The following is an 18,850-nucleotide window of genomic DNA, read 5'->3' as shown; positions in this document are numbered from 1 at the left end:
AATTTGGGCCACAAAACGGGTAAAAAACGGGTTTTTAGACTTTGAGAAAAATTAGATCATTAACTTTTTCTGATTTTTTGCATGAAGGTAGGGTACCATCATAGGTAAAAGATGGCTGAAGCAGATTTTTACAAAAAAATTTTGTTGGCTCAAAAAACGCATGTTCATCTATAAGAATCAATATTAATAAGCATACATCAATGTTCTTAGCCAAATTACTAAATTTTTTGATGAGATAGATGTTTTTTTTGTCTTGAATATGAAAGAATATTTCAAGAGCATGAAATTTTGGTTTCTAAACGTTTTTTTTTATAAGAAACAAACGACTAATTTTGATAGATCGTCACTATTTGTGTTCTGAATGATTTTTTAATGGTCACGCTCACGTAGATATCAATTATATATGTGTTAAATTCATAACCAGGTAGGTCCATAAAAGTATCACTTGTTTCTAAGCAATTAACCTCTATTCCACTTTGCGACTTTTTCGAATTTTCGGAGACCAGGTTTTCGGGCTCCAAACAGTCGATTTTTTATGTCACTTTAAACTTTTGAAGCTCTTACTTGCAGTAGGGAAAAAATCGAATTTCCGTCAAAACACTTGGAAGGCTTCTATTTTTCAAAAATCGTCGATGTAAGTAGAAGTATTTTCATTGGAATGAGAAATTCCGGTTTTTGGCGAGGTACTCGCTAGTGCCAACCATGGTTTTGGCCGAATGGGAAATTTCGAAAATGTAAATTCAAGATGACTGGTGCACTCAAAATGAATTTAGTTTTAATGTCTTTACCCTTTTTAATCTTTTAGGACCTGTTAGCAGTAGGTTATGGAGATAATGGTTTATCAAATGACGGTCTCGGATTGGCTTGTATATGGTCCATCAAAAATCCAGAGGTGTGACTCTTAATATTTTTATTCTCAACTTCAGTTGACTTATAATCTGTCACATATTGTCACTTTAGGGCAGCCGAGACTTTAAAAATGGTCGGACTTGACTGAAACTTTACACACTTGTTCCTTGGGTGAATATCTGGGGTGCTTTTTTAATTTTTCAAATATTTTCTATTTTTGGGGCCTTGGACGAGTTTTTTGCCAAAACGAGGCTAAAACTTTGTAGCAGCCGGAAGACTTAGAAAATGGTCGGATTTAGCTGAAATTTGGCACACTCGTTCCTTGGTCGAATATATTGGATAATCTTTTTCATTTTTCAAAAATTTTGATTTTTGGGGCCTGGGCGTTAATTTTTTTGGTTTATTTTCATGCAACCTTGTCTATGAATAATTTGAAGCTACTCAGTGTGTTACGCACGTTCGACTATCTTTAATAACCGGACTACTAAGATTTCTTAAATTTTTTGTTGCCTCCTCGTGTTATCACATCTCTCTCATCCTTCTCTAAAAAAAACGAAAATGTTTTAAGGCCGGTCTCCACTTTGCGCGCACTTCAATCGCACTTTTGGCTTCAATCCTTTTTGCTTGGAAAAAAGATTACGTCATAAAAATGTAGCGTCATAAAAATGTAGCACGCGCTTGAAAGAAAAGTCGAAAACATTTCAACTTCTTTCAACCGTTACGTCAGATCGCGCCAATGGAGTTGCTTCATTCTTCTTTTGACCAATAGTGTGGAAGCTTTCCTCGAAAGTTTGCGATTGAAGCGCGCGCAAGTGGAGACTGGCCTTTATACCCTAATCAAACTGGTGGTATTAGTATTATGAAGCAGTCAAAGGGGTAATAAATAATTTCTTCTAAGGGCGCCAATGTAGCACTCTTTAGCAGTTCAGTGGTGCATTTTTAAGAGTTGATTTCTGCTACCTCAATTGACCATGAAAATTGTCATTTGCATTGGGCTTTTCCAGAAAATTTTTTTACTTTTACCCCCACTGTTGAGGACATTGATTTTTCGAAGTATCGAACCCCCTGGATATCCAATCTTAGACATATGCTCAACCCCCTGGATATCCTCTCTTATAAAGATGCTTACCCCTGGATATCGTATTTTCTTGAAAAGACACTTTACCCTTTACCCCCTGAATATCCGCTTCCTTGTAGATATTTAACCCCCTGAATATCCGATATCCTCAACAGGGGGGGGGCACGAACTATTTCTGGAAAAGCCCATTCCATGTATTGTTTTTGAGTTCAGTGATATCTTTTGTTTATTTAGTTTCCAGAGCGAATTTACACGTTGAAAAGCACAATCACATCCATCGATTTCTCTATAGCTTACCCAAACTTTCTCGCCGTAAGTATATCTTTATTCTTTGATTTTGATGTAGGCAGTACACTGACCTTTATATATCCCTGGACCAAGTTACTCAATGCCGACCAAGCAAAATATTATGATCGGAGTTTTTTTGAAATTGGTACCCGCGGAGAGAGCGCTAGATCTAGTTTTGTTTGTACACTAATGATGTATCGCCGTTTGTCGTAAGGCAAAGTTTCAAACACTACAATGGCGGATAAAGCTTGATCCAAGGTCAGTGAGGCAGTAGTGTAGTGGTTATTGATCTTGACTGCCGTTCAGGAGGTCGGGGTTCGATTCCCACTCGGTGCTGTGATTTACTTGCCAAGTAAATGCTCCTTCGCCCGGGCCAACCCATGTCATACGAGGGGAATTGAGGGTAGACAGAAACTCAAGAAGCATATCGGTGACTGTGCTAAGTATTGATTCCACAATACATCGGGGATGAAGTAAGTGTACGTTGGTCTTGTTCCCTAGCCGTTTACGCCCCGATTAACACAATTTATCCAAAATACTGTCAGTGTTTTGCAAGCTAGTAGGCAGTGACTACAGCGTAAGACGGTTATAACGAGACGATTCATAGACTGCCCAATACAGAATCGGGCATCTTCTGTGAGGAGAAGCCAGTCATCATTCTTTGAATTTGAAAACATTTAGATGGAAAATTCTTTAGGATTTGTTTTCCATCGTTTATATCTCGAACGTAAATCGCCGCTAATTTCCGTAACTTTTAGCGATGTGAAATTCCGTAACGATGTTATGTTGCAGCTTTTTTGCTGCAAAATTTGACAACTCTTGCCTTTAAACCAAGAACAAAGTGGCTGGGTGACGAACGGGGTTTCAAACTCGTGTGTATTTTGTAGAATAACCCAAAAGTAATTTTTTAAATGATTTTAATGTCCTATATAGGAGGGATTTCACAATTTATTCTTGATAGTAAGGCTTCTTTTATAAAAAAAAGCGAGGTTTTTTTTATCTTGTTTGTGTTTCTCGAAAAGTTTGTCGGAAGGGAATCTACATTAGGTTTCAGAATCTATTTTGATGGTAAGAAGACTTTCATTTCTTCATTTATCTCTCTTGTTCAAAAGGTTGGTTTGTTCAACGGAACGATTGCTGTATATAATATCAGAGCGTGTAAAGACGAATGCGTTCTAGATAGTATGTAAGTATAAACAGGCATTCAAACTTTTTAATTGATTTCCTGATTTCTAATGTACAAATATATTACCGTAGTTTCAACCATCTTCCTATATAGTACAAGGCAAACCCTTAGGATTTGCCGCATCTTTCGTGGAACTCGCATGTGATTGGTTCGAAAGTAGATATTATTTCGAAACTTTTTTTAAAAGGCCAATAAGGCCTGGCAAAAATTCTTATGACCTAAAAACTGACGTTAAGTAGGAAAATCTCTTAACCCTTAAAACGAGTAAAAAATCGACTGTTTTCAAAATTCGAATTCAACAAAAAATGATTGTTATCATCAGATGGGGCATGAAATTCTGAGCAAAAAAGTATATAGAATCTGCAACAAGTTAGTAAATAAGAAACTCCTGACGTATTAAATCTTAATACAGTTCTTAATTAGTTCTAAGGTTTTGCCAAATTTGAGCTTTGTCATCAATCTATAAATTTATGCTGAAATTTTAATAATCATTTTTGTTGCTATAGTGATAGTCCTGGAAAGCATTCTTCACCGGTTTGGCAATTGAAATGGATCGAACGCGATAAAGGAACTGGGGATGAAAAAGGAGAAGTGCTGATCTCAGCATCAGCTGATGGAAGAGTCACACAATGGTCCATCCGAAAAGGATTTGAATTCCTTGGTAAGTAAATTAAGGTCGGTCTCAACTTTCGCGCGACACGAGCGAAAACTTTTTGACGTTTTTGTAAAGCCATTGGTCGATTGAAAAATGAAGCAATTCCATTGGTCGAAATTGACGTAACGGATGAAAAAAGTAGAACTTCCTTCAACTTTTTTTTTGTTCGCGTAAAACTTTTTTATGGCGTAATCTTTTCTTCAGGCAAAAAAGGTTAAGAAAAAAACTGTCGCCCATCTCGCGCGAATATGGAGACTGGCCTTTACTAACCTTATTCTACAGGGTTTTTTTTGACTTACTTTCATAGTCCGTGATTATCCTGATAGTTGGGTAGATTTTTCTTCGGGGTTGCCAACCCACCTTATTGACCGATCGAATCATTTCACTTATTACACACATAGAATCCATCAACCAGTTCTGGAATCAGGAATGGGCTCTTCCAGAAAAAACCCGTTCATGGGGGATGGAGGATGAATTGTCCAGGGGGTAAATATGTGATGTCCAGGGGTCAATTTTGGTGTCCAGAGGGTTTAATTGATGATTGTCTTTGGGGTGAAAAATGAAAATGTCCAGGGGTAATTCATTGAAAAAATAATATATCCTCCACCCCCAATGAACGGATTTTTTCTGGAAGAGCCCAACCAGGGTTACGATTAAATATGCCTTTCACCAACCATTGAAAAAAGAGTCATTCTAAACATCCATTGTCTCTATTGCCTTTTTTGGACCTACCTTGGAGGTCCTTTAAATTAACCTTTGTCCGTCCGTCCGTCCGTCTGTTACCAGCTTTTCTCGAGATTGGCTCATTAGTTTTTTCTGATTTTTGGCACAAAGGTGCAAAATAGTGATGCCCAAAACCGGTTTTGTTTTTGTAGATCTGATGAAACTGAAGCGTCTTACAGCAACAAAACAACAAGGCAACCGTAACAAGAATAAGCAACCTGAAAACAGCCCGTCTGCTGCTAAAAAGAACGATGCGCTGATCTCTAGATATGCATCTTGTATGTGTTTCGCCTTTCATAACTCAGATGGAAATGTGTAAGTTGAATTTAGAATCCTTTCTATTTTTCGTCTGTAACTTTGAATACATTGCTAGTGAGGGCTGTACTGAGAAATATTGCCCGAGGTCAAGTAACGATCGAGCTTGCAACAAATGATGTCAACGCAGTGTTCATTTTCCTCTGAAAAAACTGATTGACAGATTTTTTAAAAGGGGCCGGCATTTACTTGAAAAATAATTTCAGAAAAGGTGCGTCAGCCGGGAATCGAACCCGGATCTATTGCTTGGAAGGCAACAATGCTAACCTTTACACCACCGACGCTTGAGAGATCTCAGAACATTCAAATATTTGTTCTAAAACCACCACAAACTCGTTAGTTCGATAAACTGTTCGAGGAAGGAAGTCATAAACAGTTTGTTAAAAACCACAAACTGTGTTTAAGCGATAAACAAAACATTGAATCTGAACTTCACTTTTAAAGGTTTTAGTTTTACATAAGTGCTTCTGTTTCATATCAGACCGGTGTCTCCTTTTGTTATACTGTGTTCGATTTTGTGCTGAATATACAAAAAATAGTTTTCCTTTCTTTTTTCTGCCCAATCTTGCTCCACATTCTTGTCAATTCCTTGTAAAAAAGCTCGTGAATTAAAATTGACGAAAATTTCTAAAAGAATAAGCACATCCAGGCTCAGCCAAATTTTAGGTGTTCTAATAAAAAAAACTTGTATAAGAACAATTAGGCTGAAATTTGGGAAAATAATAAGAATGTCGTAAGAACCTGCCCGACCTGAGAATTATTAGCCAAATTTGCTCAATATTATCTTAATTCATAAAAAACTTTCGTGATTGCAGGGGGGGTCAGTGTACTAGAAGGCGGCATGTATGTGCACTACAAGGTATTTTTCAAAACATGACACCCACCCACCCCTGAAGTACACCATACTACATGGAAAAATCCCGAAACCACCCCATACCCCCTATTTACTACCAGGTAGTACCTGGAAAAAAACCAAAACCACCCAATACCCCCTATTTACTACCGGGTACTACCTGGGAAAAACTGTACTCTTATTTTTTCAGTGTAAATTATATAAAACTTCTAATTTTTCCGATGGCACGGCGCTTTTTGTTTATTTAGTCTACACTTATCTGGCACCCCAGATGGTGAAATTTTCATCCGACACGCTAAAGCTCTGAAGGTCGGGAAAATTTTCAATATCTGGAAGGTTTACATTACGGAATTTTGCGAGACCGCATCAAGAATTTTGCAGCGGGAGGTCTGGTAACCCAGCCCTTGTTTTCGGGGATTGGCGGGTCTAACCGAAATATTTATAGGTTTACGCACAAGAGCTGTTGAACCTGACTGGGGGTGTGGCACATCAAAGGCCGACTATCATTCCTCTCCGATGGGAAATTGGCCCGCTCCTTTAAAGCTTTAGCGTGGGCAGCCGCCAATCCGCCATCGGAATATCAGATAAAGTCTATGCTAACTAATTCAGTGTTTTATGATTTGTTAAACTCCAAATCTATCAATCTCACCCGAAAGGTACTCTTTTAAGTAAGATAGCCAGAGAAAACCTATGTGATACCTTAATATCTGAGATATGTTAGTTTTTAAAAACGTGTTTTGTCCCCTTATTAGCATGAAATATTTAACATCGACTTTGTGACCCTTTCACACCCCAATTTTAGTATACAGGTAGTAAAAATCAGAATCGATTTTGGACTCAACACCCCTATTTTGGTACACAGGTAGTAAAAATCAAAATCGACTTTGGACCCAACACCCCAATTATAGTACACAGGTAGTACATGACAAATTTTTTTCTCAAACACCCACGCACCCTAGGATACATGCCGCCTTCTGGTACACTGACCCCCCCCCCCTGGTAATTGCAGTAATTCTTTTACTTTCCAACATTAAACTAGAACAGATTTGATCAATTTGGAAGGTTATAGTACGTTTAAGTAAATTAATTTCCAGAACACTAATAAGAACAGGCCAAATCAAGACGTTCTAATAAATAATAATACGTAGTTTTCATACTTTATTACCCTTGTTACCCTTATAAGAGGGCAAACAGTCGTTAGCCCATCATCTTTGAAATTCGTCTATTTAGCCTAAAATGGGTAAATTAGCCCAGCGAAATATTAATAATGGCATCTTTTTTTTCAACAGAAACAAAATTTTCCAATTTTCAAAGAATATTCTTATTCCTGTTCAGCCCCAAGAAGTATGGACTTTTTATCTACAATCAGTGCCATAGCATATTAGCAATTTTGGCTATTTTACCATTTTTTGAAAATTGAAGTTCGAGCGAGAATGTTAATTTCGGGCCTTCAGCTTGGTTTCATTGAATATTTTGATCTGGGAAGGAATTCTTTGGTTTCTAAGCTATATTTCAAGCCCTACCGGACCATTTTCAAACTTTTGGATCCTCAGAGAGTGTTAAGTCTAGCGTTAAAACTCAGAGTCAAAACTCGACCCTTCCAGCCTAATTTAGAGCGCCTCCAAGTTGTTTGTGGTTATAAAATTTCGTGTTGTTGAAGCGTTGTTAACAAGTTCACCTTTGAATCTTATTAATGCTTTGTCAAGGCCTAGCATTTCTCGCATTTCAAGATCGGTATTGGTAGCTATAGCTATGATATAGTGATATATCACGAGAGAGAGTTTTCACGGTCTCAATGGTTTGCATTTCAATCATAGTGGGGGTGTCGTCGAGAATTTTAGATACTGCGAGTATAGTTTGTTCCGATGGATTTATAAATTTCCCTTTTGTGCCAAGTATTTTGGCACTGATTGTAGGAAAGATACGAAAAGTCAACTAACGACAAAATTCGAAGAATACGGTTTTTTGATATATACTAATTGACACGATGAAATATTTCGTTCGCTATTTTGCAATACAGTGAACTCTTCTTTATTCGAATTAAAACGGGAAATTTTATTTATTCGAATTACAGAGGGATTCGAAATTATAGAAAACATTTTAAGAGTGTTCTTCCTTGTAGGGGACAGGAAATAAGTTCGAATTATAGAAAGATTTGAAGAGGCGAACCTTTTCAAGGCAAAAAAAGATTCTTAGAAATTTTGTGGATACTCCCTGAGAAATGGCAAAGTTTGCGAAAGCACCCAAAATATTTTCTCTTACCTTAAAAGTGAGGGTGGACAAACTAAAAAAAGTATTTTACCTCCTGGAAATGCTTCTTCGAATACCCTCTGGAAATGTTCGTCCACCCCCTGTATGGATATAAAATGGAATGGCCCATTATCTTCATGTACCGTCAACTGCTCTAACTTGGGACGATTGGTTGAAACATGGGACTGGTTGATATCTGGCCTGTATTTTCACTTACTTTTAAATCTCTTTGACAACAAATTTGTTTTGATAACTCCACCAGGTTTATCAATCATACTTCTTCGTTCCTCTTAGCGTGCACAGTCATAGACACTCGCGTGTGTTCTATTTAAAAGCCTACTCGGTACGAAAGAGAAATCGTTATTTTTTAATACGCCGTTCATTTACTCAAATCAAATTACTTTGGAGGTTCGATGAAATGATGGCCGAATTGCCGTCCTATGTTTTATCAGATGGTCCCAAGTATATTATGACGCTTCTTGAAACATACCATTGTGCAATTTTTTCTCTTCCATTTCAGATACATTGCAGGCACAGAGGAAGGCTATATACATCGTTGTTCATGCTCATACAATGAACAATTCCTTGAAACATATTCTGGACATAAGGTATGTGACATACCGACCTTAATCAGTATCCAAGGTTTGTCTATCTCAGACGGATTTCTGTCTCAATGAAACATATATTCTCAATTTCTGTACAGGGTGTCCCTAATTAAAGTATCGAGTCGAAACACAACTATGAGTAGAAAGTTTTATGTGAGTTTTCACAAAATTGTATTTTAAGCTCTCCCTCTTTTTTCTTTGTCATTACGATTAATTTATACGTTGTAACTACCTTTTGTAATAAGCCTATGTGATGGAGAACGTTCTTATATTTTAGCGATAACACACACACAAACTTTTCTACTCAATCGCATGTTCAAACTCGTTACTTTGATTAGGGACACCCTGTATAATACACAGGTTGCAAAATTAAAGTCTGAAGACAAATCACGCTTTTACTAGAAATTTTTATGTGCTTTTTACATGACATTTATTTCTAATTGGTTCGAATTTATTGGCACTAATAAAGTTATCAGCTGTAAGTTGTAAAACAAGTAACATGGGAATAAAATCACGTGAACTTCTTGATTAATCGCATGTTTTGACTGCATTGCTATAACTTTCGACCTGTGTATTCACCAAAATTTCAATCCGTCTCAATCGAAAAACCTTGCCTTAACCAATGTAGTTTAAAGAGAGAGCTTTCACTATAAAGTACAAACCCTTTGCAGGTCAAGTACAAACCATGAGCTAAGTTTTATCTTAACCATTGCTTATTTAATCCCCACCTGTCAATCAACCACTCCTTTATTCACTGCTATTCGTTCGTTCGTTCGTTCGTTCGTTCGTTCGTTCGTTCGTTCGTTCGTTCGTTCGTTCGTTCGTTCGTTCGTTCGTTCGTTCGTTCGTTCGTTCGTTCGTTCGTTCATTCATTCATTCATACATTTATTAATGCGTTCGTTCATTCGTCCATCATTTTGTTCACTCATTCATTATATTTCAGAGTTCAGTCATGTGGTCACCGTTCGACAGTTCATTTTTTTCCTGGGCTTCATTTTTCCATTTTTTTTTCATTCATTCATTCATTCATTTATATTTCAGAGTTCAGTGTACAAAGTCACTTGGTCACCGTTTGACAGTTCATTTTTCTTGAGCTTCATTTTTCCTTTTTTTTTCATTCACTCATTTATTCATTCATTTTATTCAGTTATTCATTATATTTCAGAGTTCAGTCATGTGGTCACCGTTCGACAGTTCATTTTTTTCCTGGGCTTCATTTTTCCATTTTTTTTTTCATTCATTCATTCATTCATTTATATTTCAGAGTTCAGTGTACAAAGTCACTTGGTCACCGTTTGACAGTTCATTTTTCTTGAGCTTCATTTTTCCTTTTTTTTTTCATTCACTCATTTATTCATTCATTTTATTCAGTTATTCTTTATTCTTCAGAGTTCAGTCATGTGGTCACCGTTCGACAGTTCATTTTTTTCTGAGCTTCATTTTTCCATTTTTCGTTCATTCATTCATTCATTCATTCATTCATTCATTCATTTATATTTCAGAGTTCAGTGTACAAAGTCACTTGGTCACCGTTTGACAGTTCATTTTTCTTGAGCTTCATTTTTCCTTTTTTTTTCATTCACTCATTTATTCATTCATTTTATTCAGTTATTCTTTATTCTTCAGAGTTCAGTCATGTGGTCACCGTTCGACAGTTCATTTTTTTCCTGGGCTTCATTTTTCCATTTTTTTTTTCATTCATTCATTCATTCATTTATATTTCAGAGTTCAGTGTACAAAGTCACTTGGTCACCGTTTGACAGTTCATTTTTCTTGAGCTTCATTTTTCCTTTTTTTTTCATTCACTCATTTATTCATTCATTTTATTCAGTTATTCATTATATTTCAGAGTTCAGTCATGTGGTCACCGTTCGACAGTTCATTTTTTTCCTGGGCTTCATTTTTCCATTTTTTTTTTCATTCATTCATTCATTCATTTATATTTCAGAGTTCAGTGTACAAAGTCACTTGGTCACCGTTTGACAGTTCATTTTTCTTGAGCTTCATTTTTCCTTTTTTTTTCATTCACTCATTTATTCATTCATTTTATTCAGTTATTCATTATATTTCAGAGTTCAGTCATGTGGTCACCGTTCGACAGTTCATTTTTTTCTGAGCTTCATTTTTCCATATTTCGATCATTCATTCATTCATTCACTTATTATTTATATTTCAGAGTTCAGTGTACAAAGTCATGTGGTCACCGTTCGACAGTTCATTTTTTTCTGAGCTTCATTTTTCCATTTTTCGTTCATTCATTCATTCATTCACTTATTATTTATATTTCAGAGTTCAGTGTACAAAGTCATGTGGTCACCCTTTGACAGTTCATTTTTCTTGAGCTGCTCCTCTGATTGGACATTACGTTTATGGCACATGGACAAACAAAACCCCATACTTCAGTTCCAGTCCTCCACTGTAAGTGTCTTGTTCTTTTGTTTCAAACAGAATTTATGTTAATTTATGCCGATAGTGTATTGTTTTTTTCCATACCACTGGGCAGAATTTATGCCATTTGGCATTCTTTGATGTTCCTTCTCTCGGCCGCCGATAGTCTTTTCTCAAACTTTTTTCCGCACTGCCCAGGCAAAATTTATGCCTTTTGGCATTCTTTCTCTCGACCGCTCTTTGTCTCAAACTTTTTCCGCACTGCCCAGACAAAATTTATGTTTTTTTGGCATTCTTTCTGTCGGTCGCCGATATCCTTTTTCTCAAACTTTTACCGTACAACTGGGAAGAATTTATGCCTTTTGGCATTCTTTCTCTCGACCGCTCTTTGTCTCAAACTTTTTCCGCACTGCCCAGACAAAATTTATGTTTTTTTGGCATTCTTTCTGTCGGTCGCCGATATCCTTTTTCTCAAACTTTTTTCGTACCGGCCAGGCAAAATTTATGCCTTTTGGCATTCTTTCTCTCGACCGCTCTTTGTCTCAAACTTTTTCCGTACCACTGGGAAGAATTTATGCTTTTTGGCATTCTCTCACTCTCTCTCTCTCTCTGCTGCTGATATCTTGATCGAGGACCTGATTAGAAATTTGAAATCATGCTGAAAAGATGGATTTAAAAAGAGCTTTTTAAGCAACAGGGTTGTCTTGTCTGCCAGAAATGCTTAGAAGTAGGTAAAAGTCTGGAAAACGTATAGAAATGTCTGGAAAACGTAGAATTCGAAGGAAATAGTATAATAAACTTTCTGGAAACTTTCATCCTGGTATTATATATGTAATCGTCAGCCGTGCAAAATTACTCGAATCTGATTGGTTTAGAGGAGTGCAATTAATCGTTAATTGCACTATTACCACTTTTTGCACTCTTCGGCGGGGGGACACTTTTGCCCCCTTATTCTTTTCTCTCCCAAGTCCTGTGTCAGAGACTTTTTTTTACTATATAATAAAAAACAAAGAAATTTTACGTTACAATAGCTTCTTTTAATTGAAAACAAAGAAAAATTACACTGCAATGTTTTCTTTTTAAACAAAAGAAAAAAAGGAGGTTTTCGAATGTTTACAAAAATATAAAAGTTAGAAAAAGATTCTTTTTCAAAACTATTTACTGTCGATTACCTCGGAATCGTATGTTTTGTCGTGCAATTAACGATTAATCACTCGTAACAAAGGAGAAAATACCGTAATTTGCACTCGTCCTTCGGACTCGTGCAAATTACTATTTTCTCCTTTGTTACTCGTGATTAATCGTTAATTGCACTCCAAACCATACGATTACTAGTACTAATCGTCAGCCGTGCAAAATTACTCGAATCTGATTGGTTTAGAGGAGTGCAATTAATCGTTAATTGCACTATTACCACTTTTTGCACTCTTCGGCGGGGGGGGGACACTTTTGTCCCCTTATTCTTTTCTCTCCCAAGTCCTGTGTCAGAGACTTTTTTTTACTATATAATAAAAAACAAAGACATTTTTTTCTTCAATATAAAAAAGAACAAAGAAATTTTACGTTACAATAGCTTCTTTTGATTGAAAACAAAGAAAAATTACACTGCAATGTTTTCTTTTTAAACAAAAGAAAAAAAGGAGGTTTTCGAATGTTTACTGATGATTACCTCGGAATCGTATGTTTTGTCGTGCAATTAATGATTAATCACTCGTAACAAAGGAGAAAATACCGTAATTTGCACTCGTCCTTCGGACTCGTGCAAATTACTATTTTCTCCTTTGTTACTCGTGATTAATCGTTAATTGCACTCCAAACCATACGATTACTAGTACAAATTCCAAAAATTACTGTTCCCTTTACACGTTTTTTTTTTATAAGAACGTCAAAAATTTTCGAAGCCTTCGGATGTTCTTAGTTTTTTGGATTTGAAGCCTAAAAATGTTCTTAAAATGTTCTTATTTTCAGCATTTTTTGAGCATTTTGATGTAATTTCTTAAGAAAATGCATGTTTTTAAGTCTCCAAAGCCTTGGAATGTTCTTAGAATGTTCTTAAATTTTTGGGCCATCGAAGCCTTATGTTCTTATATAGTTTGCTCTTATAAAAAAAAAACGTGTACTCGCAAGCAAATTTTTTAATTATATGTTCATTCTGATATTTCTCATTCTGTCGTATTCATCAATCTGGTCTTTCAAATGACTGTTCAGAAAAAACTGAAAACCTTCCTAATGGATAAAATGTTTGGAAAATATTTAGTATTTTTTCGGTTTGTGTAAACCGCAGGTTACAGGTCACAGGTTACAGGTTACAGGTCACAGGTCAGTGATGACAGGTTGACTCTAATGAATGTCATTGCAGAGGAAAATGTTTGGAAAACATAAAGAGTTATCAAAAACATAATTCTCAAGCAATTTCATCCATATAAAACCATTTCAAACATCAAAATTTAACCATGTGCTTTTATCGATCTTTCGCAGTTTGCGCCGTGTATAACGCAAACCAGAAAATATTTGAAACCATATTATACGTATAACAGGTGTATTACATATTGTAATGTTTGTAATGTTATATGATGGTTATATAATAAAACACATAGCTCTAAAACTACCTTCTCAGAGAACTCACGAGTTTCTGATTGGTGTAATTTTATATCCAGCCATATTGTTATCATCACATTCGGTATGCTAAATATTTTTGGTGTTTTTCTCTTGTAAGACATGATATTTCGTGATTCTGTCAATATTTTTGTCAAAAATTGTCATTAAGTCATTAAAATAACAATTGAATGATTAATTAGTTTCATCCTTCTAAAACCACTCTCTTAGGGACCTCACAAGCTTTTGATTGGTGCCGTTTTATATCCATTCACACTATCAACATCACATTCTGTATAATAAATATTTTTCGTACTTTTGTCTTTTGGCATCATATTTTATGATTTTGTCATTATTTTTGTAAGTAAGTGTCACTAGGTTGTTATTATATTCAATTGTCATTTTAAAATATCTAAATAACATCTATTACTTTTTGGACCTACCCCGGTGAAGGTCCTAGAAATTAACCTTTGTTCGTTCGTTCGTTCGTTCGTTCGTTCGTTCGTTCGTTCGTTCGTTCGTTCGTTCGTTCGTTCGTTCGTTCGTTCGTTCGTTCGTTCGTTCGTTCGTTCGTTCGTTCGTTCGTTCGTTCGTTCGTTCGTTCGTTATTAGCTTTCCTCATGATTGGCTCGTTAGTTTTTTCTGATTTTTTGCACAAAAATGCATAACTATAAACCCTCGAATGTGACGGAGCCCGCTTTTCAAAAAAAAAATTTTTAGGGCAAATTTGGGCCAAAAAACGGCTAAAAAACGGGTTTTTTGGACTTTGTGAAAAATAAGGTCGTTAATTTTTTCTAAAAAACGCATGTTTATCTATAAGAATCACTATTAATAAGCATACATCAATGTTCTTAGTCAAATAACTCAATTTTTTTATGAGATAGATGTGTTTTTTTGCTCATGAGGGCTTACTTTTAAAGAATATGTGTGTTTCGACATGAAATTTTGGTTGCTTGGCGTGTTTTCATAGAAAAACTGGCCAAATTCGATATTTTTTTATAAGCACATTATCAATTACTTAGGTATTAGCTTTTCTCGAGATTGGCTCTTTCATTATTTACGATTTTTTGCATAAAGATGCATAACTATAAACCCTCAAATGTGACGGAGCCCGATTTTTTGAAAATAATTTTTGGGCAAATCTGGGCCAAAAAACGGCTAAAAAATGTGTTTTTTGGACTTTGTGAAAATTGGATCATTAATTTTTTCAAATTTTTTGCAGGAAAGTAAGGTACCATCATAGGTAAAAGATGGTTCAAACAGATTTTTGCAAAAAAATTTGTTGGCTCAAAAAACGCACGTTTATCTATAAGAATCACTATCAATAAGCATACATCAATATTCTTAAAATTACTGAATTTTTTTGCTCTCGAACTCTTGAATATGAAAGAATATTTCAAGAGCATGAAATTTTGGTTTCTAAACGTGTTTTTTTATAAGAAACAAACAACTAATTTTAATAGATCGTCACTATTTGTGTTCTGAATGATTGTTTAATGGTCACGCTTATGTAGATATCAATTATTCATGATATGCACCATTGCAATGTCTTCCATTCCACCCAATAGTTGATTGGTTGCAAGTGACGTATTGACTGATTATACGTCACTTACAACCAATCAGCTGTTGGGTCCATGATGTAATGTCAGAAGACATTGCAGTGGTGCATATCATGAATATATGTGTTAAATAGATAACCAGGTAGGTCCATAAAAGTATCACTTGTTTGTAATTTAATGCGTTATGTATTGATGTTATGTTATGTATATGTCATGATATTAATATCTTTTTTCCAGTCTGCACTTTGTTGACCTGTACCTGTGACCTGTAACCTGCGACCTGTAACCTGCGGTTTACACAAACCGGTATTTTTTCAAAATGTCTGGTAAATTATTGACATTCTCAAATAAAAAAAAACTGGAAAATTGTTTGGTGGCGTAGGGTTTGAAGCGCTTGGAATATTGAAACAATGAACTTAAATTACCAAACGGTGCAAAATACAGGGTGTCCCGAAAAAAAGTATCGAGTCGTACCACTTCTATAGAAATAAAGTTCTTGTGTGTGTGTTACACTAAATTTCCAATTTCTATCAAAGTTTCTTTCTTGTGTCATATTAATTGTCAGGAGACATCTTTTACGAATAACTTTTACAAAAAACAATTCTCAAAAACTTTAACGTCATGAAAATTGTAAAGAAAGTTAGTTCTTTTTAATCATAATGACTGTTATAAAAACAATTATTGTGTTGGTGTATATTTTCTTCCATTTTGTTAAACACACGCAACAACCTTCTACTCAGAATCATGTTTGAACTCGATACTTTTTTTCGGGACACCCTGTAAAGGAAATTTAGATCGACAGCAAAACTTTGAAGGGAGAATGAAATCTGGAAAGTGCAAAAATATTCGCCTACCTTTAATATACAAGTTTTTTTAATTTCAAAAAGTTGTTTTGAGAACTAAACTGTATACTAAATGGATACTGTAATTAGTCAGCCCAGGTGACTCTTCAAATCGGTTCGACGATTTTTTTCCCGCTGGTCGTCGTCGTTAAGACTTTAAGTTTTAATTCCGATTTCGGATTATTTTCGGGAAACAGGATTTCGGAATTACTTAGCGCGCAAAAATAATTTTTTCTTAGTAAGATAAAATAGGACGAGACAAACACATAACATAAAAAGACGCGTATAATTAAGAATAAGAAAACAAGCAACATGCTGAATGGACCTACCTAATGATTAACATCAGATGAAAATAAGAAAAAAGTGACAATAATTGTACAAAAATTCAGAATGGAAAAATAAAGCTTGTGTGTTGAATAATGTAAAATGGTAAAAAGGAATGTCCCCAAATACGAAGATCACTTAAACCATTCAGACCCAAAAAACCTTTTAAGCTGTTTTTGGCCCAAATTTGCCCAAAAAAAATTTCCTTAAAAATCTGGCTCCGTCACATTTTGGGCATTGTCATTTTGCATCATTGTGCAAAAAATCAGAAAAAAAATATGAGTCAACATTGAGAAAAGCTATATTTTCTTAATTGGTTAAAGGGAATTTCCCCAAAATACGAAAATCCGTCTTTTAAGGCGAATAAGAATTTTCCAGGAAAAACCACTTCAGTCATTCTTTAAAGAATCTTGCCCTCCATCTTTGTACAAAAAATCGGAAAAAAGTAATGACAGAATTTTGCACAAAGTCCAAAAAACCCTATTTTTAGGTAGTTTTTGGCCCAAATTTGCCCAAATATATTTTTTTTCGAAAATTGGGCTCCGTCACATTTTAGGCATTGCCATTTTGCATCATTGTGCAAAAAATCAGAAAAAAATAATGAGTCAACTTTGAGAAAAGCTATATTTATTTGGTTAAAGGGAATTTCCCCCAAAATACGAAAATCCGTTTTTTAAGGCGAATAAGAATTTTCCGGGAAAAACCACTTCAGCCATTCTTTAGAGAACCTTGCCCTCCATCTTTGTACAAAAAATCAGAAAAAAGTAATGACAGGATTTTGCACACAAAGTCCAAAAAACCCTATTTTTAGGTAGTTTTTGGCCCAAATTTGCCCAAATAAATTTTTTTCTCGAAAATTTGGCTCCGTCACGTTCTGGGCATTGCCATTTTGCATCATTGTGCAAAAAATCAGAAAAAACTAATCAGCCAATCCTGAGAAAAGCTGGTAACAGACGAACGAACGAACGAACGAACGAACGAACGAACGAACGAACGAACGAACGAACGAACGAACGAACGAACGAACGAACGAACGAACGAACGAACGAACGAACGAACGAACGAACGAACGAACGAACATGAGTTAATTTATAGAACCTCCACCGGGGCACTTATTAAGTGACTTTGCTTGGAGACTTGTGTTACCTTGCGCGACCAAGGAGACCGATATTTCACTGTCTCTGAGAGTGTCTATCTATACAGGCCTTAACTTATGAAGTGACTTTGCTTGGAGACTTGTGTTACCTTGCGCGACCCAGGAGACCGATTTTCACTATCCATGAGAGTGTCTATCTTTACAGGCCTTAACTTATTAAGTGACTTTGCTTGGAGACTTGTGTTACCTTGCGCGACCCAGGAGACCGATTTTCACTATCCATGAGAGTGTCTATCTTTACAGGCCTTAACTTATTAAGTGACTTTGCTTGGAGACTTGCGTTATCTTGCACGACCAAGGAGACCTATTTTGAATTGTTAGATTACAAGTGTAATGAGAGCGCATAGAAATAAAGCATATGCACGTCTGACGTTTCGGAAAAGTAAGACTTGAAAGTCAGTCAATTTACGAAATTTACCACAGTGAAGAAGACTTTGACGAATTGCTTAGATCTAACAATGCATGCACGTCAGACGCTTTGGAAATGTTGGACGTGAAAGTCCGTCAATTTCGAATTTGACGGTAGTGAAAACCCGACGATTTCAGGTCTACATACATTGTGAACTTGCCCTCTGATATAAACTAGACAGGTTCGAGCTGTGAGTCCAATTTTGGACTCACATTTTTAACAGTTGAACAAGCGCAGGACTCACTCACTGAATAAAAATGAGTAAACGACTGGACCACAAAAAATCGCGCTTTTTTCTGAGGCAGTTTGAAAAGAGAAACTAAAACAAGCTTTCATTGGCTAATTCATGAACTGTCATTTTGAGGAGCGAAATTCAAATTCAATACAGCAATGGTATTAATTTGTTTCACCGACTTCTCCTTTGGACGGATCCCACTATGCACCACTACTTTTTCGTCTGAACGTTTCAAGCAAATAGATACGCTCTTTCAAGCTTTTCAGATTTTAACAAAGCTAGATTTCTTATTTGTACTTCTAAGCTTTTTGGGCTGACTTTCCAGCGCAGCTGGTTTATTCTTATAAATTTCGAATTAAACTCGGCTACGCCCAGTTATAATGAGTAATGGAAGTATCGAAAGTGCCAATTATTTTTCAAAATTCTGAAAATTAAAAAAATGAGATATTTTATAAATTTCAATATTTGAAAAATGAAATTTGAGAGCTGTTTATAATTTTGAAATTTTGAAGGTATGGAAAATGTCCAGACTCCAATCTT

General features: G+C 35.7%; 1 protein-coding gene and 1 non-coding gene across 2 annotated transcripts in view; one reads left to right on the top strand and one right to left on the bottom strand.

Annotated features, from left to right (window-relative positions):
- The window catches only part of LOC136813206 (dynein axonemal intermediate chain 4-like), a 100,642-nt gene that overhangs the window by 35,329 nt on the left and 46,463 nt on the right, over positions 1 to 18,850 (top strand). The window contains exons 14-20 of the mRNA XM_067069729.1: positions 806 to 892; positions 2,162 to 2,239; positions 3,328 to 3,401; positions 3,908 to 4,062; positions 4,932 to 5,094; positions 8,718 to 8,805; positions 11,092 to 11,220. Of these exons, the coding sequence (XP_066925830.1) occupies positions 806 to 892; positions 2,162 to 2,239; positions 3,328 to 3,401; positions 3,908 to 4,062; positions 4,932 to 5,094; positions 8,718 to 8,805; positions 11,092 to 11,220 (774 nt within the window). The remainder of the gene's footprint in view (positions 1 to 805; positions 893 to 2,161; positions 2,240 to 3,327; positions 3,402 to 3,907; positions 4,063 to 4,931; positions 5,095 to 8,717; positions 8,806 to 11,091; positions 11,221 to 18,850) is intronic.
- Trnag-ucc (transfer RNA glycine (anticodon UCC)) lies at positions 5,307 to 5,378 on the bottom strand. Its single transcript has one exon. It is a non-coding gene; the product is annotated as a tRNA-Gly (tRNA).

This window comes from Clytia hemisphaerica, unplaced genomic scaffold, assembly GCF_902728285.1.
Source record: "Clytia hemisphaerica strain Z4C2 unplaced genomic scaffold, Clytia hemisphaerica genome assembly, whole genome shotgun sequence".
Taxonomy (NCBI): Eukaryota; Metazoa; Cnidaria; class Hydrozoa; order Leptothecata; family Clytiidae; genus Clytia; species Clytia hemisphaerica.
This window is presented reverse-complemented; position numbering and strand designations above follow the sequence as displayed.